The sequence below is a fragment of the Dermacentor albipictus genome, chromosome 8, assembly GCF_038994185.2.
Source record: "Dermacentor albipictus isolate Rhodes 1998 colony chromosome 8, USDA_Dalb.pri_finalv2, whole genome shotgun sequence".
Lineage (NCBI taxonomy): Eukaryota > Metazoa > Arthropoda > Arachnida > Ixodida > Ixodidae > Dermacentor > Dermacentor albipictus.
The window spans coordinates 91,106,868-91,131,266 of record NC_091828.1 but is presented as its reverse complement, the minus strand read 5'-3'; the positions used below and the strand labels follow the sequence as shown (position 1 = coordinate 91,131,266).

At 47.0% G+C, this 24,399-nt stretch overlaps 1 protein-coding gene across 3 annotated transcripts in view; it reads right to left on the bottom strand.

The window, feature by feature from the left end:
• LOC135911363 (poly(A)-specific ribonuclease PARN-like) overlaps positions 1 to 24,399 on the bottom strand; it is a 68,978-nt gene that overhangs the window by 2,633 nt on the left and 41,946 nt on the right. For all 3 annotated transcript variants that reach the window (XM_065443602.2, XM_065443603.2, XM_065443601.2), the window contains 6 exons: positions 23,991 to 24,098; positions 21,613 to 21,679; positions 19,749 to 19,804; positions 11,504 to 11,590; positions 7,212 to 7,286; positions 4,441 to 4,624 (listed from right to left, as the gene is read on the bottom strand). In XM_065443602.2, the coding sequence (XP_065299674.2) occupies positions 4,441 to 4,624; positions 7,212 to 7,286; positions 11,504 to 11,590; positions 19,749 to 19,804; positions 21,613 to 21,679; positions 23,991 to 24,098 (577 nt within the window). The remainder of the gene's footprint in view (positions 1 to 4,440; positions 4,625 to 7,211; positions 7,287 to 11,503; positions 11,591 to 19,748; positions 19,805 to 21,612; positions 21,680 to 23,990; positions 24,099 to 24,399) is intronic.

Here is a 24,399-nt window from a genome sequence, read left to right as displayed (position 1 = left end):
GACTTTTCAAGCGAAAAAGGAGTTACTCTTGCACACAGCGTGCACAACTCGTCAATAGAAGGAAACCTGCCACACAACTACGGTGCCCTTAGGTATTTTTTTTACCTTGCGAAAATGTTTTAATTGTTAGCGGTAATACAATTTGTTGAATAGTGAAATTTCCTCTAGCTATACTCTCAGACGCTCGCATAACGTCACTAGTGCCGCCATGTTGAATTCCGGCAGTGTCGTCGTCGTTTGCAGCGCGCATGTGGTGTGTTTACGTCGCGAGATGGAGACCGCAGAATCAGCGCCCGCAGGAAATACCCAGAAGAAACCAGTTGTTGGAATAACATATTGAATAAAACGCGTTACGCCTGCGCGCACAAAGGAAGGGACGACAAAGACGTGAAAAAGGACGACAGAAATGTGGGCATCACCAGAATAAACAGCACGCACAGCAAAACACCGTCTGCACATAGTTGCTGGACCAAGTTAAATGGCTGCTAACAACGCAAAAACACGAATAAAATAAACGACTGTAAGTATTATTAGCCATCAACAATGAAAAAAATATATTTTTAGGTTCTACAGTAGCCAAGTGTAAATAAATACGCAGATTTTTAAGAATGTTTTCTCTCTTGTGGCTTTAACAGCCAGCACTATTTTTCTTGCGGCATTCATCTGAGGAACTACCTAAAAAAGTTCAGTGCGGTGCCCTGTGCCATCGGTGCAACTCCTTTCTGCAAAGGGTCCTTCAGAGTAGCAAAAGGGGTTTACTGGAAAGGACTTTAGCTTTGCCCGTGTGTCAGGCGTATTAGTCTTTTCTCTCAACAATGTCTCAATACAGAAAACTGAATGGGATGCTAATTGTTGCATGACCCACAACAGGCTTCTCCTGCAGACTCAGTGTGACACTAGGAAGACATGGTATTCATAGAGCAAAGATACAGAAAGAACAGCACAAGTATGAATGAAAACAAAGCATGGTGCAAGAGGCTGGAACAAGCATGAGGAATATAAACAGAAAACGAAATCAAAGAAAGGAAATGACAATCATTTAACCTATGCCATGTGTGAAAAACATTCAGCATGTTTGTTGATTTTACATTCATGCATGCAAAATGGCCTAAAATAACACGAATATGTACAACACCAGAAAGAAAAGATGCCGCAGTTCCACACAAGGATGAATCAGCTATATAAAAAATATTTATAATCAACCATGACACACTTTTCTAGGTCTTCTGCTAAAATCAATCAACTGGCATTAGATAAATGCACCTAGCAAAGTGGACCACGTTACTTGTAAACGCACTACTTATAGGCCTTTGACAGCAAGCACTAGGTGCACCGTGATCCAGGGGCCACCACAGGCGCGCAGCCATTGAGCGCCTTCTAAATGGGGAGCAAGCAAGCATCAGTTGCCTCCAGCCGCTCCAGCAACATTGTGACGAGACGCCGTGGATCGCTTAGTGCTACTTATTTAAAATGTGGAAAAGCCAAAGGAAGACATGCTCTGTCATGAACTGCGAGAACTGCTTCAGGGTCTTGACGGTGTGGGATGAGAGTGCGTGCGAGCTTCATTGATCTCAGTTGCAGAAAGAGGCCCGTGTTTGCGACTTTTCGTCATGCACTTCTTTTCGCAAGTTGAGCACAACAAACTCAACTACCTGCGCTGGATAGCCAATTGCCGGCAATGACTGGCAACCGATCACCGGCAATGCCTGCCAAGCTAACATCGCCTGCAGTAACAACACGGCGTTAACCCCACCGCAGGGGAAAACTAACACAAAATGTTGAACTTCGATAAGCATGCAAGTCAGCGCTACGTCGCCACCACGCAAACACAAGTGACGTACTCGAGCAACTTAACTTTACATAGCAGTGAAGTCAAACGTGGAATGACAGGTGGGCGTTGCGCATTTTCTTTCTGCATCGGGAATCAAACAGTGGGCAAGTGATCACTCTCTCACTTGGACCGTTTTTGTGCATGTGTACATAAATACATTTTAATCTGCGCTGTAAGTAACCAGAAAACCGCTCCAAAGTTTACCAGATAAACACTGGTGATAAGAATCATGCGGGTGGAACCAACCACCATGGTTGGTTCCACCCGCATGATTCGTTGCTTTCAGTCAGTAAGCTTGCACAAACTACGATTGCAATGACGATGAAATGGATAAATGAAAAGTCTACTTACACTGCCTATGTAGCTTTAACCAATGTTTTGTGTTGTCTACCTGCTCACTGCTCGCCGCATGGCGGAAATAGCAGCAGTCTGAGCCGTGCCTGCGGCTGCTGTGGCCATACTAAACAAGCGCGCAATTGTCAACCAGAAGGCGCTCGATGGCAGGCGCTGTCACATGACCAGATATGGTGGCACCAATGTGTATGGCGCTGTGAGAGCTATACAAATCTTGCTCTCTGATTATCACAGCTAGAAATATAATTTAATGTCACTGAGGACAACCACACTTGTTTCACAAGGAGCAATCTGCAAAATAAAGGAGCTGTGATGAATTTCTTTTTCTTCAAGTGCGGAGCTTTCTCTGGAATTCGGCAGAATTATTTAAAGGCCGAATGCAATGAAATTTTGAGCCACGTAGGAAGCCTGCTTTCAGACAGTGTAGATATACAGAGCAGCCTATGAGCAAAATTTTACGCCTTTGATACCGAAACCGGAAAAAAAAAAAAGACATTACATTGCCGGAAGTTGTGCACGATTTAGAACACACGGCTCGTCAGCATGATCTCCCAGACTGCGGTGAAAAATTTCGGAACTGACACGCTGCGACTTGCTGTAACATCCACTAACCACCAGCTGCACACTTCATCTGCTTAGGTGCTAGTTAGAAACTGCTAATAAGAAAATTAAACCATTACCCGCCCTGCACCTTTGCCAAGACTGCTTCGCAGTACACACCGCTCATTCATTACCAATTCAGACAAAGTGAAATTTGATTGCAGTGGGCCTTTAATGTTCCAGCACTTTAGTTTGTCAATTAACTTGTTCTTACGATACCAACTGTAAGCCCTTGTTAGCTCAGTTGGTAGAGTTGAGCTAGTACCAAATTTCTTTCTTTGTTCTTTTATATATTACACCAAAATGGACGTTTTACTGAGACATTGCAGGATCATATATTCGAGAGTTTTAGAATAGGGGCTTCAGTAGTACTGGGCCCCGAAGAGTTTTGCGGGTGTTAGCCTTGGGGCACGCAGGAGTGAAAAGAGTTTTTAGAATAGGGATTTGCATTTGCGGATGACGTCTTGCGCTTGCAGCGCCACTACGATGTCAAAGAAAAGCTATTATAAATAATTAAATAAAGCATGCTATTTTATTATGCGGAAAGTAATTTTAAGACTTTTGTGTTTTTGCATTTAATTACAATTCATTACAATCTATTAGCAGCAAACAATTTGTCGCACTTAGTTTTGAGTAACCAACTTTACGTGCCTTCACCAGCCAAGTTAAGCCCTGCTAGGCCTATGAGTCATGAAATCAACAATCGGATTCGGAATCAGCGGCATATAATGAATCAATTAATCTTCGTTACAGTCCAGAGAAAGCAATAACCATAGTCACTTCTGCTAGCTTACGAACTTCACGCATTACCACGAATTGAGCCCAGTTTGGTGCTAGGTTAGAGCCCTCGCTTTGATGGGTGCCACCTGTGTTTGTTGACGCAGGACTTTTGGGGCAGCTTTTGGGGCTTCTGCTAAATCAGTGAAATAGCGTGCTCGACGCAAAACCCAAATGCAGTTTGCATCTCGTGCGTGCGCAGTGTCTTCGACGCTATTTCTTTGGGGCCCCAAAACGCTTGGGGCCCCTATTCTAAAACTCTCTATTGACTTTTATTGCAAAAGTGAGGACTCGCAAGGAGTCTGCTTTGTATATCCAATAATTTTGTGTACTGTCTATGGTTGCACTTAAAAAGTTATCAAAATGCAAATCCAACCAACTAGCCCAACTGACCGTTTTGTTGGTTAGCGTTGCCATACCTGTCAACTCTCCCAAAACGTTTGTGAAGTTTACACACTTGGGCTCGTTTTATGATTTCACAAATGCCGCATCAATTTTTAAGAAAAGTATTGTCAAAAAAAGTTTTCAGGATGTTGAAGGATGGTGTTGGCACCAGATAAGAAAATGCATACAACACACAAATTATGATAGTATTTGTCTCACCCTTTAGTGGAACTAGCTAACGCTACCATATACTTGTTGGTTCTTGCTTGAAGCAAGCAGGTGAAATTGGCAACATAGTCATTACAAAGTGATTGTGATCCAAACATTATGTGTTGCTTCTCAGTCCAAAGGTAAATCATTCCTAATAAAGTGTGTATGTATCCTGTAAGAGGTGTGTTCTCAGGGTAAACATTAATAATAAGCTTGCTATTACCTCACCCGCCTTGTCTTGTCCGCGTAATTTGTACAAATTTTACAAAAAAACAGGAACGAACCTTTTCCGCTTGCGTGCTGTGCTCGAGTCTTCCGTTGTTGACTCGGAGTCACGTGACGAGGGCACTCTGTTCCCTGCTGTTGCTGCTGCAGCCTGACGTGACATCCTGGTCATGTAAGTGGTGTAGCTCTCTAGGCGGTAGGGTTCGTGGATCGAGGTCTTGCTCGAGCCAAGTTTCTTCAGAGCTGCAGTTTCACAGAGTTTGATGCATTTCATAGGGCATTGTCGTCGGGAAAAAAAAGGGGTACATAAGTATGACATCACAGATTTGAAACTGGTTATTTTTTGCATTTGGGACGTTGCGACGTGGTGAATGTTTCAAAAAATTGCTAAGTTAGGTCTTTGGCTGCTTTACACAATGCAGTATGTCTTTACCAATAAAAAAATTTAACTGGGCTTGAGCAGACAACGTGAATACGCGTGGTGTCAGGGCAAGCTGATGCAGGGAACTTGAAGGCAGCGACACCGTACATTTTTCTTTGTTGCGCCTTTCCTGGCTTACCAAGCGACTGCTCCCTCGACTAAGAGTTGTTTTCTCTCTGCTAAGAGTTTTTTTCTTTTTGGTACTGTAAAAGGGTAATTTACTAATACAGCTCATTGTTTTTCCCTTTAGTATCTCTTTAAAAAAGGTTAAGGTTCTTAGAGCCGGTTGTTGCAATGACGCGTTACTCCATGGCCCCAGCAACTATGATAAGCAGACAACGAAATCCTTGCGCACAGCTTACGCCTTTCTTTGGTCCCACAGCTTTCGAATTTAGTTTGATGGCGGATGTGTTACTTCCTGCCACCGTAATGCACAGACTGATGAACGAGAAAAATCAGGGGAATCAAGGCGCTTTATTTTTCAGTTACTATCACACGAAGTAGGCAAACAACAAAGCCAGGGAAAAGCATAGAGGATGAAATTAAGCGTTACATTTAATTGAAACATAGAAAATACTGATAAGGTAAAGGATATGAAAGCGGCTCACAAGACAACTCACCACAGGTGGGAGTTGAATCCACACCTTCTGCAATTACGTGCACAATACTTTACTAACAGAGATACTTTCGTTCACTTTATTAGGCGTTTGTGTGCAGGCACGGGATCTAGCCCTGGGAGTGTTCGCCGGCACCACCACTGAACAGCAATGGTGGAAGATGGAATATCCTTTCTTTTAAGCACAGGCTTCATGTACAGCTGCCAATCGACCATTCGAGCTTGGCGGAGACCGCCAAGAAAGTCCGAATGATCAGCAGTCTGAAATACTGGATTTGCCCTCAAATTAAGTGATTTTTATTTCGTAAGTGGTTGAAAAACAATGTGCTGTATTCTTGGACCGTCACTTTTGGGGATACCTTTCATTGATAGCAAGACACGTCAGTGTCTACGAGTGATGGCATTCTTGGCGCTGCGCCAGGCACGCTATCGTATCAAGATGCAGAAACGCTGCTGCCCGTTGACGTGTCCAGTACTGGTCACGCAAAATATTGTGAAAATGAAAGCGTCTTGAAAGTGATCACTCGAGAACAAGGCCCAAGTTTGTCGCTGCAATGCTGTGCGCAGATACGCTTGCCAATTGGCCTGGACAGTCTATGGCTGCGACTTCCTCGTAATGCCTTTTACACTATTCCGTTTTGCACTTTGTCAGTGGTCAGAACTACATTCTGCACACATGATGAATGGCATCACCTGGCCATGAGCATTGGACGATAAACGTGGCACGCAATCAAGTGGAAAGCATCTCTACGAAATTACGGCCCGTATCTCGACAATTGTAATGCTGTTGCTACAGCGCCTACAGATAGGCTCTGTAAGGTGTCCAAAATTTCGGCAGTCCTTATACATTAGACAGTTTTAGTTTAGCGTACGCAACTATAGCGTACGCTATACGCTATAATGTAGCGTACGCTAAGCAGCGCACGTTTTCTACAATTTTAGTTGGCCGACGATATCTTCGGATCTCTGAGGCCATATGCCGTTGTTGTGGCTATTTCGCGCCTATAGCGATAGGTGGCGCTGACATCTCGAACGTTTCTTTCGTTAGGCTTTGACTCGTTCGAAACGAGAAGCGATCTCCAAAACACCACGAAGTTATCCATAATAATCTGTCGTCGAAGCGGCCTGAGACTAAGCGAAAGCCGTTTACACAGTCATTTGCTACGAACGAAGTGCATTTTACAAAAGCAACGCCAAATTCATTTTGAAGCGGGCAGCCGGGATCGCCGCCATGTTTCCCGTAAACTCCGCAAACCACGAAAAAATGCTAATGCTAACTCGTCTGCGTTGCGTACGCCCGCTATTTTTTAGCGTACGCAATGGAATAGCGCACGCTATACTAAAGCTGTCTATTATGTTTATGCGGCTAGTGGCGTTGGTGTAGAGGCGTCAGAATTATCAGTCAACGACAATACTTAAACTTAGGAGCAAGCAATTGGCAAACAGACCCTCTTATTCTACGTAACAGAACCAAGGCTGCTGGAGTTGAGACCCTCGCCATGTAATGAGCGAGAAGAAAGTGGATCTGAGGGGCACAAATTTTTTCTTTATTGCAACTACACGAAACCAACCGACAATGAAGCCAAGGAAAGCATGGAGGAAACGAACAGATTAAAGAAAGAATGCGAATGTGGAATTATAAATGATGGTTCAATTTGCTATGAGCTTCATGTTTTTAACAGAGGGAAAGCAGAAGCAAGAACAACTTTCCTACTGGTCGGTTACCACAAAAATCCTAATGATATGTAGACAATTACGAAGATATCGCATGCGTCATGAAACAAAAAGCTTACCCTGAGTTGCAAGAGGGCTGCTAGCCATGGCCACAAATGCCTGCGTTGAGTTAATCCAGTGGATGGCTATTTGACCTGAGGAAAAAAAAGTGTGCGTGTGTGGGAAGGGGGGGGGGGGAAGGGAATAACAGGACCGAAAAAAAAAGGAGACAGAAAGACATCAGCACTACAAAGCAATGTAGTTTCACATACTGAAAGCAACAGCTGTGGTGTAATTGAGTTTGTTAGAATAATGCACAGGAAAGTTATTCAGTTTGCCCACTGGTTAATCTGTGACAGTAAAGGAACGAGCACGGTGCAAAATTAAAAGGATGAAACGACAGATATGACAAGCAAACCAAAATGACGTAAGAAAAAAAGAACATGCTTCCGATGCTCTCCATTTTCATCACCAGCAGCTTATCTTATGCTTGGTGCAGGATGAAGGCCTCTTCCAGCAGTCTCTAATTATTCCTGTCTCATGCTAGCAGACTCCATCTTATGCTTCAGAACTTTCTGATCTCATCATAGCACCTAGTTATCTTCCGTCCTCGACTGCACTTCCCTTCCCCTGGCACACAATATTTAACTTTAGCTGGCGACAACCTAAGCAAGCAGTGCCAAATATATTGCTGTCCACCTCTAAAGCTGTGTTTCAATACTCGCCACAGACAGCTAAATAGACAGGCAAGTGGACAGTGGCCATGATAAATTTTGTTCCAATCCTGACGATGCAAGCAAAAAGAAGAACTTCGCAAAGACAGCATCAAAGTAGAAAATGATGCAGGCTACTCTGCCCTCAAAGCAAGATGGCAGGAGTGTAGAATGCTTGGAAACTCAATAGGAAAGTCATCCATGCATGAGCAAATGCATGCTCAATGTAAGCTATGCAGTGTTGTTCATAGACTTGCGCATTAAAATGTTTTAGAACGCAGCTCTTAGTGGTGCGGCGAGTGTCAGCGGCGCTTGCACAAACGAGTGAACGAGCACAATGGTGAACAATGAAAGAGCGAACGCGGAACAGCAGACAAAATACATGAGCCGCGAATGGCGAAGGTCAATGAGAGCGGCCCCTTCAGCGACGCGCGCGCTGGAAACTGGTTTCATGTGGACCTGCGTGACCGCTCTATGCGTACTCGTATCAGGTCTCAGGTGGACCGCTCATTAAGTACTACTGTCTGCTCGCGTCAGCATTCGCTTGTTCGCGCTTGTTTTAATTGTCATGGTTTCCAATGGTTTTGTAATCTGATTGTATGCATGACACAAATTATGTAGCACTTTCTGGAAGCCAAGCGGTACCAGCGATTACACTGGAACCTTCGATGAGTAGTCATCTATAAAAGCCGACGCACTTGACCCGCACATCAGACTTTCGACAACTGCCCCCTCTGCTACATGTCTCTCTCAAATTCTTTGCCTCAATATACCGCGAAACGAAAACGTGTGTCGAGCTGCACTCAAATTTGACATTAGGGAGTGTCATAATCGTTCGTGAATCAAACAAAAAAATAGCAATACATGCTTTTTTTTATTGGCTCAAGGTGACGTCAAGTCACAGAGACGTCTTGTGGATGCATTCCTTTACTTGGGCTCGAAGCTGTCAACGTAAACTGTCTCAATGCTGGCCATCATTGCAGAGGCCGACTTCTTCCAGCGTGGCCGCCTTTCAGGAACAATGTTTTGCAATGCAGAAACACACTGAGCAGGTGTAGTGTGGTTTTGTCGGTGGTGCTCGTACCGAATTGTTAGGCTGTCACCGATTTTAGTAGACCGGTGGTTATCTGCTCTGCGCATTAAGTGGCCTGTCCAACTGTTTATTTCAAGAATATCGTCCTCTTAACCTGCGACGAATCCTCCTCAGTGCTCAATGGTTCACTAAACAAAGGCCACACTTGTGCCATGACTAAAGGATCATGGCTCCTTTGACTGCAGATTCAGGTTGCCATTTCAAGAGAGCAAGCTTTACCTCGGGGCCTACATCAATTTTTCCTATTTAAATACACGTGAAATACGAAAGTGCTCTTGTTAGACAAATGTTGAGCCCATTTGAATGAAATCTATTCTATTTATGAGAGAAAACTGAATCCTGCTTCAGATCTGTGGTTTGGGGTAAAAAGTGTGGAAAATCAAACAGTGAAGGGGTTAAGCGCCCAGAATTTCACATTTTTATACATTGGCTTTATGGTGTATGTGACAGTGTTGCGAAGGAGCCAGAATTATCGGGGCACGTCCGAAAAACTGGGCGTCTGAACGAATCGGACGTTGACTGTATATGATCCTTTATTCCAGTTAAGAAAGGGGCATTTCAAAGCATGCTCAGATTCAACTACTTACCGACTTCTGAAATGCGAATGTCAAAAAGTGCTCAGAAACATGAAACACTTAAATAAGTTATGTTCAATTAGTCAACAGGCACTGCATACAGTGAAATCTCGGTACAACGAACTTCAGGGGACCGCGGGAAAATGTTCGTTATTCTGAAAGGTCGTTATAGTGAAAGCCCAAAAATTAGCCATAACAATAGCATTTCAGTAACGCAAGCGTCCTACCTTTGAAACGGTACCTCCTTGAACTCCTTTCTCACACAATGCACACGTGATCGTCAGACAAGGCACATTTATTTGAAATAGTCCGTGATCGTCTTCTGACGGGTGCAGCACAGACTCTGCAGCACGAACGATTCCAGACCGTCCGCATTCTTATGCACGCCTTCGGCCGCTGTGCCGCTTTTGGCTATAAATATGCGGAGTTTTCGCAAGCAGTCCAACGCATCTGTGGCCGACACGGACTCGTCGCGGTCTTCGGGTGCTGCTGTAACGTGCAGCAAGATTCTTGCTGGTGCTTAAAGATTTTCTCCTTATCTTTGAGAATCGTGGCGATCGTCGACCGCACCACTCCACGTTCTTTAGCCACGACGTTTTGTTTCTTCCCGTCTTCTATCTCGCGAAAAATCTCTACTCTCTCGCTCAAAGAAAACTGCTTTCGCTTCTTCGCCGTGCTTAGAATTGTTGAGCTCATGGCAACGCGAACGCCGGCACGCACTTCTAACACAATAATATAACCAGAAGAAAAACAAGATGGACAGGCCTGATACGGGTGACAGCACGCGAACAACTGAGAAAACAAGCAAGAAAAACGTGATGCGTCGTCACCTCCGCAACAGGAAAAAAAAAAAAAAAGGCCCACTTCAGCGTTAATTACTTTTTTTTTCTTCTGCCGCACCGTCTCAGGTTTTACGAGCCCATGCTCCCCGCCTCTCCACTCACAAAACCTGGTGCGTCGTTGCCTCCACAACGGAGAAGGAAAAAAAAAAGTCTCCGCCCGCATCTTTCTCCTTCCGCGCCATCTCAGGTTTTTGCGGGAAGCAAGTTGCAAGGCGGCCCGCTCTTCGCGCTGCGTCGTCTGCTAGCTTAGAGCTCCGACTGCCGTGACGGATACACGGAAATCTAAGAATCCTCGCATTTCGGGATATGAGTTCGTAGTACTGAGGTGTTGTTAAGATGACACGGAAATTAAATAACGATCGTTATTCTGAAATGTTCGTTATTCTGAAGTTCGTAGTAGTGAAATATTTTTACATTGAAACTATAAGCAGTCGGCACGGGATTTCATAAAAGTTCGTTAATCTGAAATGTTCGTTAATGTGGTGTTCGTTGTAACGGGGTTTGACTGTATTACTCAGTGGGTAACGTGCTGCTTTGCGCACCTGTCTGCTTGCCCTGCAGTGTGGAGCCTGTGATATGCCGACCACTGTGGTGATGCAGCCAATGGTCTTAAAGCGATGTTGTACACGGGAGTGCCACAACAGTTTTCGTGCAGCAGTGGCAACATGTGATTGCGTGGTCGGTATTGAAGAGGCACAAATGCGCTGTACAGAGTGGAACCGCAACAACATACCGGAACAGGCCTCGAAAAGTGCAAAAATACTAGGCTTGTTTACGGTGAAATAACTGCAAGGCCTTGGGCAGGTCACAGGCTGTGGCAAACCAAGCTTATAGGACTTCTGCAACAGTGCGAGAGCTCTATTACACATAGCTTCGCTGTCTTAGATGTGCGAGTTGCTAAAATTAGCACATGCCTGTGAAGGTTTTCTAGTTACTGTTCCTTCCGCGTTATATTTAGTTTTATTTTAAACTTTTTCTCAGCATTTTTTACATCTCAAACAAAGAAGTGCAACACCTGGTAGTCCAGCATTGTTACTGGCTTACTGGCCTCTCTTGTTGGCAAGAATGAAATTGCCAAGAAAGAAATGAAAAGAGGGATGTCTTGGCCTCAGCGGTTCCCACTCTTTAACCAACCCCTCCCCAACTCACCAAAGCTGTTGAACAACTGGTAGAGGTCATTGGCACGCCATTCTGCAGGAAACGCCACGTGCAAGACGTGGCTCCGAGACGGTATCACTGTGAGCAACAGCAGACGAAGGGGCACTGAATTAAATTTATACCTGCAGGAACTTCTGGTCACGACACCGAAGGAGTCACAAATGAAACCGTGCTTGAAAATACTCTTCAAGGGGGGTATGGTAGCGCGATTCAAAGACGGGACAAACGGGATAGCGCTGTGTGTGTCCCTTTGTGTCTTCTTTTGTCCCGTCTTTGAATCACGCTACCATACCCCCGTAGAAGACGCATTACCAACAAGCCCACATTGCAACCCTCGTGAAAATACTCCTTTAGTCGGCTGTCTATCCCCTTTGTCCATACCCGTGGCAAAACCATTCCGAACTTGCACCAGTCCTTTATTCTTTTTTCTAGGGTGTCAATGAAAAACATCAATGCACTCTGCTATGAAATTTTAACATCAGATTTTTCATTCAAAAGATAAGTTATCTTACATACTAAGCTAGGGGCAAGCGAGTTCCGTCACATGCTTCCGGTGCTTTGGAGATGGCATCACACGATGATCTGGCAAAGTGGTTAACCTAGGCATGGGCCAACACTCAATTTGTGATGGCTGCAGAGTTCAAGAACCGCATAATATCAAACGCATTGGACACAGAAAATACATAAGGCCTAAAGAAATAAAGATCTGTCCAAAAGTGATGCCGATTAATATTAAGTGGAAATAAATTTCTGTTCTGTGAAGGTAAGCCCTGCAGGTTTCTTTCCATTGCGAATTATTTTTTCTCCATTTGCCTGATATAGCAAGAAATTTAATTCAATTTGATTTTTGTAAACATGGGCCCTAGAGCCTGAAAAACCGATCAGCAGTGCAGCAAAAAAATGGGGTTCAAAAAACTTCGATGCCTCACTAAAAAATGGTATACTGGGACCGTTGCTGTTGTCTGCACTTGTAAACCGTGGAGACAACAACAACAACAACAACAACAACAACAACAACAAAAAACACAACACACGAAAGGAAGGCTACACAGATGGAGAGCTAATTAACCACAAGGAAATTTTTATGTTCACCACACAAATAAATGTGCAACTAAAGTACATGCAGCATTAAAGGCGTGAGGTCATTTATATGCACAGACTTGCATCTAGATAATTATATTGACACGTGTACTTATCTTTATCGCGCAACCAAGTTTCGCCGCTTAACAACTGTAATCGCAGAGCGAGGGACACGCCTGCATGTATCCGACGTTTCTGGAAAGTTATCGACGCTTCTATCCGCGTGTCTGTTGTCGCCGAACCCTGTGTTATCAGATTTCATCGCGTGACACGAATGGTGTAGAACTTTGTGGAAGACACGCGGGTCCCATCAGTTAATCTGGAACATTCGACGACTGATCTATAAAAGCCGACGCGCTTGACCCGCTGATCAGATTTTCGACGATCGCCGAGCGTGTTCGCCGCTTTCGTTGTGCTATAAGTGTAGCCTGTTTTGTGGGCACAGGTTCGCCCAATAAAAGCTAGTTTTGTATTCCACCGTACTGCTTCTTTCGTCACCGTCACTACCACGTGACATCTGGTGGAGGTGCTTGTGCGTTCATGTACCGAACGCCCCCGCAAAGCCGCGATCCAAGCCCCAAGCCCGAGGACAAAACTAACATCGCCGAAGACCAGCGCGCTAGCCGCAGACTGCAAGGACTGCCCCCAGAGCACGGACTTCTACCTGAGTCGACAAAGAAGATCGTGGTCAAAACAACCCCAATGGCTGCCCCAGCGTCCCCCGTTATCCTACAACAACCTCGGGACCCACCGACCTTCCATGGAGCAGCGACTGAAGACCCAGAATCCTGGTTGGAGACCTACGAACGAATCGCGACTTTTAACAACTGGGACACCGACGACAAGCTGCGGCATGTATACTTTGCCTTAGAAGATGCCGCCAGAACGTGGTTTGAGAACCGGGAGTCGACCTTGACGACATGGGACCTCTTCCGTACCGGCTTCCTGCGCACCTTTACGAGCGTCGTGCGCAAGGAAAGGGCCGAAGCCATGCTGGACGCCCGAGTGCAGCTACCTAACGAGAACGTCGCCATCTTCACGGAAGAAATGAAACGTCTGTTCCGCCATGCCGACCCGGATATGCCTGAGGAGAAGAAAGTCCGCCTTCTCATGCGTGGTGTGAAGGAAGAACTTTTCGGCGCAATGATACGAAGCCCACCGAAGACCGTAGAAGAGTTCCTTCGCGAGGCCACCAGCATCGAGAAGACACTCGAAATGCGGAACCGGCAATTCAACCGCCGTACAAGCTCTACCCACTACGCCGGAGTTCAGTCACTCGCCGCCGCCGACCTACGCGAGACTATCCGAGCTGTCGTTCGGGAGGAGCTACAAAAGCTGCTCCCATCATCACAGCCTCAAGTGGCTTCGATTGCCGACGCCGTGCGTGAGGAGCTCCAACAACAACTTGGAGTAGCCCCTGAATCGCCGCAGCGTGAGCCGCAAGCGATGACCTACGGCGCCATCGCACGCCGTCAAGGACCCCCTCCGCGACCGCGCCAGGGCCCTGTCACGCCACAGTTTCGTCGTCCGCCGCCGCCGCCGCCAGCACGACCACCCGTCGCCCAGCGCACCTACGCGAGGAAGACGGACATCTGGCGTGCTCCTGACCACCGCCCGCTCTGCTACCACTGCGGAGAAGCGGGTCACGTCTACCGACGATGTCCGTATAGGGAGATGGGGCTGCGAGGTTTCGCCGTCAACGCGCCGCGTCCACAGCTTGGCGAGCGCCCACGTGACATCGCCGATTACCTCGCCGCTACTCAGTGGAGCCCTCGACGGCCGTCCCGTTCGCCATCACCAGGCCGCTACCTGTCGCCGCAGCGCCGACCATACACTGGCCCAGCCCGGGGCCGGTCAGCGAGCCCATACCCGGAAAACTAAAAGCAGCAACCGATGGAGGTGCGGTTGCTGTTCGTCGAACTGACCAAGATCCTCCGCCGCCGACGAAGACGACGAAGACACCATCTCGACGACCTAATGACGACACGCCGCCGTCCCGACGAAGTCTGGAAGCCAAAACTACACCGACGAAAGACGACTTGACGACGCGACGTTCCAACTTCATTTCAACACGACGCAGCCGTGATCCAACGCCAAGACCTAACTGCAATGCCAGACAAAGAACAACCGACCTCGACGTGCTTCTCGACGGCCACAAAGTCACTGCCTTAGTCGACACAGGGGCCGATTACTCCGTAATGAGTGGACACATCGCCGCCCAGTTGAAGAAAGTGAGGACCGCATGGGAAGGCCCTCAGATTCGCACCGCTGGAGGACACCTCATCACGCCGACTGGGATCTGCACGGCAAGAATAACCATTCATGACCGGACTTACCCTGCCACCTTCGTTATCCTCCAACAGTGTTCACGAGACGTCATTCTCGGTATGGACTTCCTGGACCAACACGGCGCAATCATCAACCTCAAGTCGAAGTCAGTAACGCTGTCGGAAGATAAAGCAATGCCGCCGGAGAGCCCTCGTAGTCACCACGCCTTGAGTGTGCTTGAAGATCAAGTGAGCATCCCACCTCGCTGCAGCATTGTTATTTCGGTCAGCACCGAAACACCCGCTGACGTAGAAGGCGTCATCGAAGGCGACCAACGTCTACTGCTAGACCGTGAAATTTGCGTCGCAAGAGGGATCGCTCGACTGCATGGAGGGAAAACTGAAGTGTTGCTGACAAACTTCAGCCAGGAGTTCAAGCACATCAACAAGGGCACGACGATCGCGTACATTGAGGAAATTCTGGAAACAAGTAATGCGTTTGTCCTATCGGATTCCGCCGCATCTACCCCGACGACCATGGTTCCCGAACCAGACTACGACATTAATCCAAGTCTCCCTATGATTAAGCAACAGCAGCTGAGAAGTCTGCTCCGACGATACAAAGGCTGCTTTTCGACGTCATCGAGGATTCGACAAACACCAGTCGCCAAGCATCGCATAATCACCGAGGAATGCGCTCGACCACTCCGTCAGAGCCCTTACCGAGTTTCGGCGCGAGAACGTGAAGCTATAAGAGAACAAGTCGACGAAATGCTGCGCGACGACATCATCCAGCCATCGAAAAGCCCGTGGGCATCCCCTGTTGTTCTGGTAAAGAAAAAGGACGGAACCCTACGTTTCTGCGTCGATTATCGGCGTCTGAACAAGATCACGAAGAAGGACGTATACCCCCTCCCACGGATAGACGACGCATTGGATCGGCTCTGCAACGCTAAATACTTCTCGTCCATGGATCTCAAGTCTGGCTATTGGCAAATAGAAGTCGACGAAAGAGATCGCGAAAAGACCGCCTTCATCACCCCAGACGGCCTCTACGAGTTCAAGGTTATGCCATTCGGACTGTGCTCGGCGCCTGCAACGTTCCAGCGCGTGATGGACACGGTTTTAGCAGGATTGAAGTGGCAGACCTGTCTCGTATACTTGGATGACGTCGTCGTCTTCGCCGAAAATTTCGACGTTCACCTTAGGCGGCTGGCAACAGTACTAGAGGCCATCAGGACATCAGGACTTACTCTGAAGCCGGAAAAGTGCCGCTTCGCTTACGAGGAGCTTCTATTTTTAGGCCACGTCATCAGCAAATCTGGAGTCCGCCCCGACCCGCAGAAGACAGCTGCCATAGCAAAGTTCCCACAGCCCATCGACAAGAAGGCAGTGCGTAGATTTCTTGGCATGTGCGCCTACTACAGGCGATTTGTCAAGAACTTTTCACGCATCGCTGAGCCGCTGACGCAGCTAACTAAATGTGACGTCGAGTTCAAGTGGGAAACGCCGCAGACCGAGGCATTTCAAGAACTCAAACGACGCATGCAGTCGCCGCCCGTACTTGCGCACTTCGACGAGGACGCCGATACCGAAATCCACACTGACGCCAGTAGCCTAGGCCTCGGCGCCGTCCTGGTCCAGAGAAAAGATGGACATGAACACGTGATAGCTTACGCTAGCCGGTCGTTGTCAAAAGCGGAAGGCAATTATTCTACAACCGAAAAGGAATGCCTCGCCATCGTTTGGGCTACAGCGAAATTTCGCCCTTACCTATATGGCAGGCCATTCAAAGTCGTCAGCGACCATCACGCCTTGTGCTGGCTAGCGAATTTAAAGGATCCCTCAGGACGGCTGGCACGGTGGAGCCTCAGACTACAAGAATACGACATCACTGTAACATACAAGTCCGGACGAAAACACTCAGACGCCGATTGCCTATCACGCGCCCCCATTGACCCGCCGTCGCAAGATGACGAGGATGACGACGCCTTCCTTGGTATAATAAGCGCGGAAGACTTCGCCGAACAACAACGAGCGGACCCGGAACTTAAAGGCCTCGTCGATTATTTGGAAGGGCACACCGACGTTGTCCCCAGGGCATTTAAGCGCGGATTATCTTCCTTCACGCTTCAAGACAGTCTACTCGTGAAGAAGAACTTCTCACCAGTCCGCGCCAATTACCTTCTTGTTGTCCCGTCAGGACTTCGTCCAGAAGTATTGCACGCCCTACATGACGATCCGACCGCTGGACACCTCGGTTTTTCCCGGACACTATCGAGGATTCAAGAAAAGTATTATTGGCCGCGCCTGACCGCCGACGTCGCCCGTTATGTCAGAACATGCCGAGACTGTCAGCGACGCAAAACACCGCCGACAAGGCCAGCCGGATTACTACAGCCAATCGAGCCTCCTTGCCGACCATTCCAGCAGATCGGGATGGACTTGCTGGGACCCTTTCCGACGTCAACAACCGGAAATAAGTGGATCGTCGTGGCGACCGACTACCTCACCCGCTTCGCTGAAACTAAAGCACTGCCGAAAGGTAGCGCAGCCGAAGTGGCGAAATTCTTTGTCGAAAACATCCTGCTTCGACATGGCGCCCCAGAAGTCCTCATCACCGACAGAGGAACGGCCTTTACAGCGGAGCTTACCCAAGCCATTCTGAAATACAGTCATACAAGGCACAGGAGGACCACGGCCTACCACCCGCAGACGAATGGCCTTACGGAGCGGCTGAATAAGACCCTCGCCGACATGCTAGCGATGTACGTTGACGTCGAACACAAGACCTGGGATGCCGTCCTGCCATACGTAACATTCGCTTACAACACGGCGGTGCAAGAAACAACACAGATCACGCCGTTTAAGCTGGTTTACGGCAGGAACCCGACGACGACGCTCGACGCCATGCTGCCCCACATCACTGACGAAGAGGATGTTGACGTCGCTAGCTATCTTCAGCGCGCCGAGGAAGCCCGACAGCTCGCCCGCCTACGGATCAAGACCCAGCAGCGTACCGACAGCCGACACTACAACCTCCGAAGACGCTTTGTCGAGTACCAGCCCGGCGACCGTGTTTGGGTATGGACCCCGATACGCCGGCGAGGACTCAGTGAAAAGCTGCTGCGACGCTATTTCGGACCCTACAAGGTCATCCGACGTATTGGCGCACTAGACTATGAGGTCGTGCCAGACGGCATTTCGCACTCACAGCGGCGCCGCGCACGATCTGAAGTGGTCCACGTGGTGCGCCTTAAACCATTTTACGGACGCTGATGAACTTCCTTAGTTTGTTGTTTTCTTTGCTACGAGTGCTTTTCTTTGTTACTTTCGTTTGTTTGCAGCATCGGGTCGATGCTTTTTAAGAGGGGGGTAATGACACGTGTACTTATCTTTATCGCGCAACCAAGTTTCGCCGCTTAACAACTGTAATCGCAGAGCGAGGGACGCGCCTGCATGTATCCGACGTTTCTGGAAAGTTATCGACGCTTCTATCCGCGTGTCTGTTGTCGCCGAACCCTGTGTTATCAGATTTCATCGCGTGACACGAATGGTGTAGAACTTTGTGGAAGACACGCGGGTCCCATCAGTTAATCTGGAACATTCGACGACTGATCTATAAAAGCCGACGCGCTTGACCCGCTGATCAGATTTTCGACGATCGCCGAGCGTGTTCGCCGCTTTCGTTGTGCTATAAGTGTAGCCTGTTTTGTGGGCACAGGTTCGCCCAATAAAAGCTAGTTTTGTATTCCACCGTACTGCTTCTTTCGTCACCGTCACTACCACGTGACAATATCAACAACTATTCAGTGTGAGAAAATGAGAGGTCCCCTGATATTTGCACTCACCAACATGAATAAAGAATGCTTGTGTGATAAGTCGGTGATAGCGTGTATTGTGAGACCACTTCTTGAAATCGGAATCAAATTTTACTACTATCCCAGGTTGTCATTACAGGTTGCCAAATACAGGAGGCCCTAGAGTCTTACACAACAGAACCCAACAGCTCATTAGAAAACGTTGAAGTAGGTAAGATGATTATTAGCAGCAGTATACCAGCAATATTAGCACCAGTATTAGCAACCCTGAATAGTTACGAAAATTATTATCTGGATCCACAGTCAAACCCACATATATTGAATTTGAAGGGGGTTCACGAAATAGCATGATGTATCAATAATTCAATATATCAAATAAAATTTTTATGAAAAAATTTTAGAGCTTTCAATAAGTCAAATAAATATGTCATACAAAAATTTTACAGTTATTCGCTATACGCAATTCGTTATATATTTACGCTGAAATTCACAAGTATAACACCCCTAGGCTACGAGAGAGCGAGAAACGTCTTCAATGTCCAACAATGCTCAAGGACTTCTTGGCGCCCGTCAAATACTCAGTCCATGGGGATTTTGGCATTGCACCACTATTAGAAGCCACCCACCACAGTGAGTCGGCCAAGCACATATATGTACGGACTTTGTCAAAAGTACACAGGCTACTCTGCGCATTTACCATACGTCATTTGGCTGCGTGCGGCAGTTTTTGTGGTGGTCCTGACACTCCAGACCATTAAATAGTGAACACAAGCTTTTTCTTTTTTTCCGTTCCCTAAAATGTTGAAAATTTTGCCATTCCACATGAAGTCCTTTAAATGGCCTGTAGTCAGCATGGTGACCGCAAGTAACGTAACCCGTATACTTTTGACAAAGACTGTACATCCACAGTGTGCCTATTTGGGTTGGCTGGTACATATGTAGCCAAGAAAAACAGCCCTTTTGAACGGGGCAGGAGGAGATGACACGCACTGCTGTCTCGTCTTTCAAAAGCGCTGTTCCTTCACCCAATGCCGCAGGATGCCGCCACGGCCTGACTAATTCACTCACCTTCGTTTCCAGCCATGTTTAGAGAGGGAATGTCTGGAGACTGCATCATGTGGATCCTGACAAGGGAACGAGAAAAAAAATGACTGATTGGCTGGATGACTAATTGAGATCGAATGATGACTAGATGATGGATTCATGGGATTCAATGTCCCAGAGCAACAGTGGTGCTACGAGAGACGCCTTAGCTGGGTGTCTCCAAATTACTTGACCGCTTAGGCATTCGGTAATGCGCACCTAAACCTAAGCACACCAGCATCTCTGTGTTCCCCCTCAACCAAAATGCAGGTGGCAGGGGCAGGAGTCGCACCTGCGACCTGGTGCCCAGCGGCACAGCACCAAGAACGCCGTGCCGTCATGGCAGGTGTGAGCAAAGTGAGAGGAGGAAGCGAGTACACGAAAACTGACACTCCCTTCGCATAGTAACACCTATTGTCATTAATTCACCGTAACCCTGGCAACGTATTTAAGCTCACCAAGCGTGACCTAACAAAGCTTTGGATGATTACTGTGAAACTAAAAAACTGAGAGCAGTAAAATAATGCATACATGCACGCACATTACAAACTTTATTTTGTACCTTCTGTCATGCTGTAGTGCATTCCAGCAAACATCCACAGAAAGCCTTATGCAATTCCCTACTGAGGATGAGATGGGCCCATCTGAACTAAAACCTGCAAACACAAGTTCGGCTTCACTGCGCGTAGGTAGTTCGGATTCATTGCTTGTGTTTCTTCGATGTTCCCTCTACAGGTGACACCACAGAGCAGCAAGTTTTTGTGCTCGCAAGGAGCTGCTAAATTTCATGTCATGATACATGTCATGATACATACATGTCATACACGATACATACAAGCCATTCCCAGCCAAAAATGCTTACTCTCTGGCTGTCCTAGGAAGGTTCTAAATCGCAAATGGTAGCTCACAATGAGTGACGTCAGTATGTGCCCAATTCTAATGAGCACCTTTCTTTCCCCCCGAAAATTGGTCCACCAATTGTCTGTGCAGTGCAAGTGGATGTGGAACCAAAACCATGCAGTGGTGTTTTGCAACAGCCTACCATCAGAGCCAGCCTAGCCAGCATCATCACCATTGCCATTACAAGATGGCGAAAGTAGTAGTTTTTGGTTTTCATATAGCACGACGATGATATGCTGCTTTCAGTCTTTGACTATGAAATCGCATTCAAAACACGGGTCAATTCACATGCTAAGCTAGTGGCTAGCAGGAACAAGTCGCGTCAGGCATTTTTGGCATTTTAGAGGTCGCAAGATGAACTAGCGATGTGGTTACGACCTAGGTGTGGGCCATCATCACGTTTCGGATTTTGCAGAGTGATTTCATAAATGCAGAATATTAAATGCACGATGGGCCGTATAGAGACCGTGCTGTGGTTCATAGGCAGCGATAAAGTGCTTGAAAGTGATGACAATGAACGTTAGGAGCAAACAAACTTTTGTTCTGTGAAGGAAAAGTTAGCTGCTTTCGCTTGTTTTTCATTTCCAGAGTTGGAGGCATGCTAAATTTTGCGCGCTAAAAAATTGGGTTCTCTACTATGTTTAGAAGCTCTAGTGTCATTTCTATGTTAGTTTACTGCTTTCAACACATAGAAAGCATTCGATGTGGATCGTATTAGAATCGGGCAAATATACCGCCAAATATATGGATGGTGTGTTTCATTGTTTTTTCTACCCGTCATTTCATTTGATATGTTTCATTTCATTCAATCAATTTCGTCCGACCCGTCAGGGTCAAATTTACGGAAGTCGACTGTACAATTGAACAGGGAAATCAGAGCTGGCCCCAAGTTAAAGTTGGAACCCCGCAATCCTGCCAATGACAAAAGAACCCACAGAAAACCATGTACCTGTTGAGATATGGCTTCAGGACTGGGCTACTCTCCTTCAGCTCAATGCTATGGTCCTTGTTTTTACCTGTGCAAGCAAAACGATACAGGTCAACGAACATCCCCACAGACCACACAATGCAATGTTTCCGTAATGCACTCCGTATTCGCTCGTGCAAGACCCTCGCTTTCTCTATTCCGGAATCTTGGCCGGGTGTGGTCTACGCAAGATGGGCACATGGCTACCCGCTAAAATGACGGACGATGTCGCGAGTGAGGGTGTGGTCTACACAAGCTGGGCACATGGCTACCCGCTAAAATGATGGATGATGCTGCGAGTGAGGGTGTGGTCAACACAAGCTGGGCACATGGCTACCCGCTAAAATGACAAATGATGTCGCAAGCGATGTACGCAATGACACAAACTTGCCGCAAACTACACGCGCATTCGCTCAAGGTTTAGACCTACTGATGAGGTCGTGTTTCATTCTTCCTCATTCTCAATGTCACGGCCGTTGTAACTGGGGCTTACCACTTGGTCGGCACACTCGAAGATGAGCACTCACAGCACCGTCCATGCTGTTAGATGTTCTAGCAAATTTAAAGCTGTTAGCGACAATATCACCTGATACCGAACGTTATGCATTCGAAACCCAATCTTCGGCGGAACTTCTTCTTTCCCCCAATTTCGTTCACAAAGGAAAAGGGTGCGAGTCTTACACGGGTGAATACGGAATGCAATGTTTCCGTAATGCACCGCTTGAGGACGGTGCGTCTTTCCTTTGGTGCCATGATTAAGCTGTGGTGCAATGCAGCGATAATTGTACATTAATTCGCTTTTCAAATTCTCTTTCTAAATATGAACCAACGCCTACTCCCCAAGCCTTGCAACTATAATCGACATATTAATTCCCACAATTTGCTGGAACGTCCCATTGGCTTCCAATAGCTCAAGGAAAGAGTTGCCCTAAAAGTGCAATGTGGACATCACCTATTGGCAAAACTCGTAGCGTGATTTCACAAAGATACAGCAGCACTGCTGTCGCATTTCATGCAGGAAAACAAAAAGATGATGAATGAACTCTTTCACCTGAATTTTTTTTGGCAAAACAGATCAATAGAAATGGCCTTGTTTTGCAATAGTCACCCATGTACAGTGCAAAAATATTGTACAAGAAAAAAGTACGGTAAATAAATATTTATTTAATAGAAACATGTGACGGTTATATACAGAATGAAACATGCAAGAAAACTAGAAAGATGCCCCCACACCCCCTCTCCAAAAAAGTGTAATATTGCGACCTGGTGCTGCAGAAGGAACACGAGGAGGCCGAAATGGACTCGGACGAACAGCGGGAATTTAATGACATAGATGGTTTATATACACGGGAATACCAGGGCCATCAGCAAGTACAATGTTGCTAGATGAAATGGCAGACAGAAAACCATAACTGAAACCGAAACTGATGCTACAGCAAAAAAGTGCTGGATAAAACAGCCAAAAGGCCAAATAATGTGACATGGGACAAGGCGTAGATAAGAGCGATCAAGATAAGACATATTCATGCTTTGTTAGGGTGAGAGATGACTGCCTTACACATAGAAACAATAACAGAAAAAAAAAAATTCGGCCTGGAGACTACTGAATGTTTTAACGCAATAGTGTTAAGAAGCCCGTTTCGCAGAAAATCCGGCGTCGGCGTCCAGCGTCGGGCGTTGCCTCGGCAAAAAGAATTTCGAACTGAATTCCAAACCACGCATACCCAATCATTTCTCTACTACCAAAGTTGCTCACGCTCTGTCTTTCATTCTTTACAAAGTTATTCCTCCGAATTTTGAGAACGGCAACCCACAAACAAATGTAATGGGTAAAACACCAACAGCACTTGTCCTCTATGTTAGCTCCTCTCAGACTGAAATATTAAATGTGCAAAACAATGGATAGCAACCAATGCAAGAGGCCGTGTTTCTACCAGAGAGCTCGCCTTCGTGCATAGCGTTCGCAGCTAGTGTTTCCTGGTAAACGTCATGGTTACGTTATCTGCAGTTGCTGGGAAGCACTCCTGTGTTCTACTCTTAAAGGAAAAGCTTAAGCGTCCTCCAAATTTTTCCAATGCTGAGAGCAATTTGGCATTCGACTCAATGCCAATAGACCAGAAAAAAACTAATTTAGATAATTGGTTTATTAAAGACATATTTAAGAATGCCCCAGTTCCCGGAAGATGACTGCTGACCAAACACAGTTGGTCGCACCCTCGTATCGTGTGGTGCGTTTTTTTACAGCATGACCCATGTTAGCTGGGACATCCTGTGTATCTTTTGTAGCACCTTTTTTTTTTAGTAGCTTGGCTCATCTTAGCAGGCACATCCTGCGTACATGGAAGATGTGTGACCCCTACCTAGCTGCTGGCAGAGGCCCATGAAGCACATGCCCGTGACAAATGCGTCGTAGCCAGCCTCATGGTACTTGGCCTTGTCCAGGTTGTAGCCGTAGCCAGGCTCGGACTCTGGGGCAAGGGGGAGCAGCCAAAGCAGTTGGTGGCACCATTAGCTGCGCAGATGCCGCTGAGCTCACGAGCGCACAGAGCTGGCTTCGCAAGCTGATCAAGACTGAGCTCTACACAGGCCTGATTTCTCAGCCTGGGCGTGGCCCAGGCCTGCACCTCAACGATCAGGCCCGTTCCAGGCCCAGTCCAGGCCCACCAAAGGAGCTAAATGTATGTGTACATGGCTTAAAAAAACATTGTAGCTAAGTTGGTATAACCAAAGACATTACCATAGAACTGCAGTGACACTAACACTGCCATA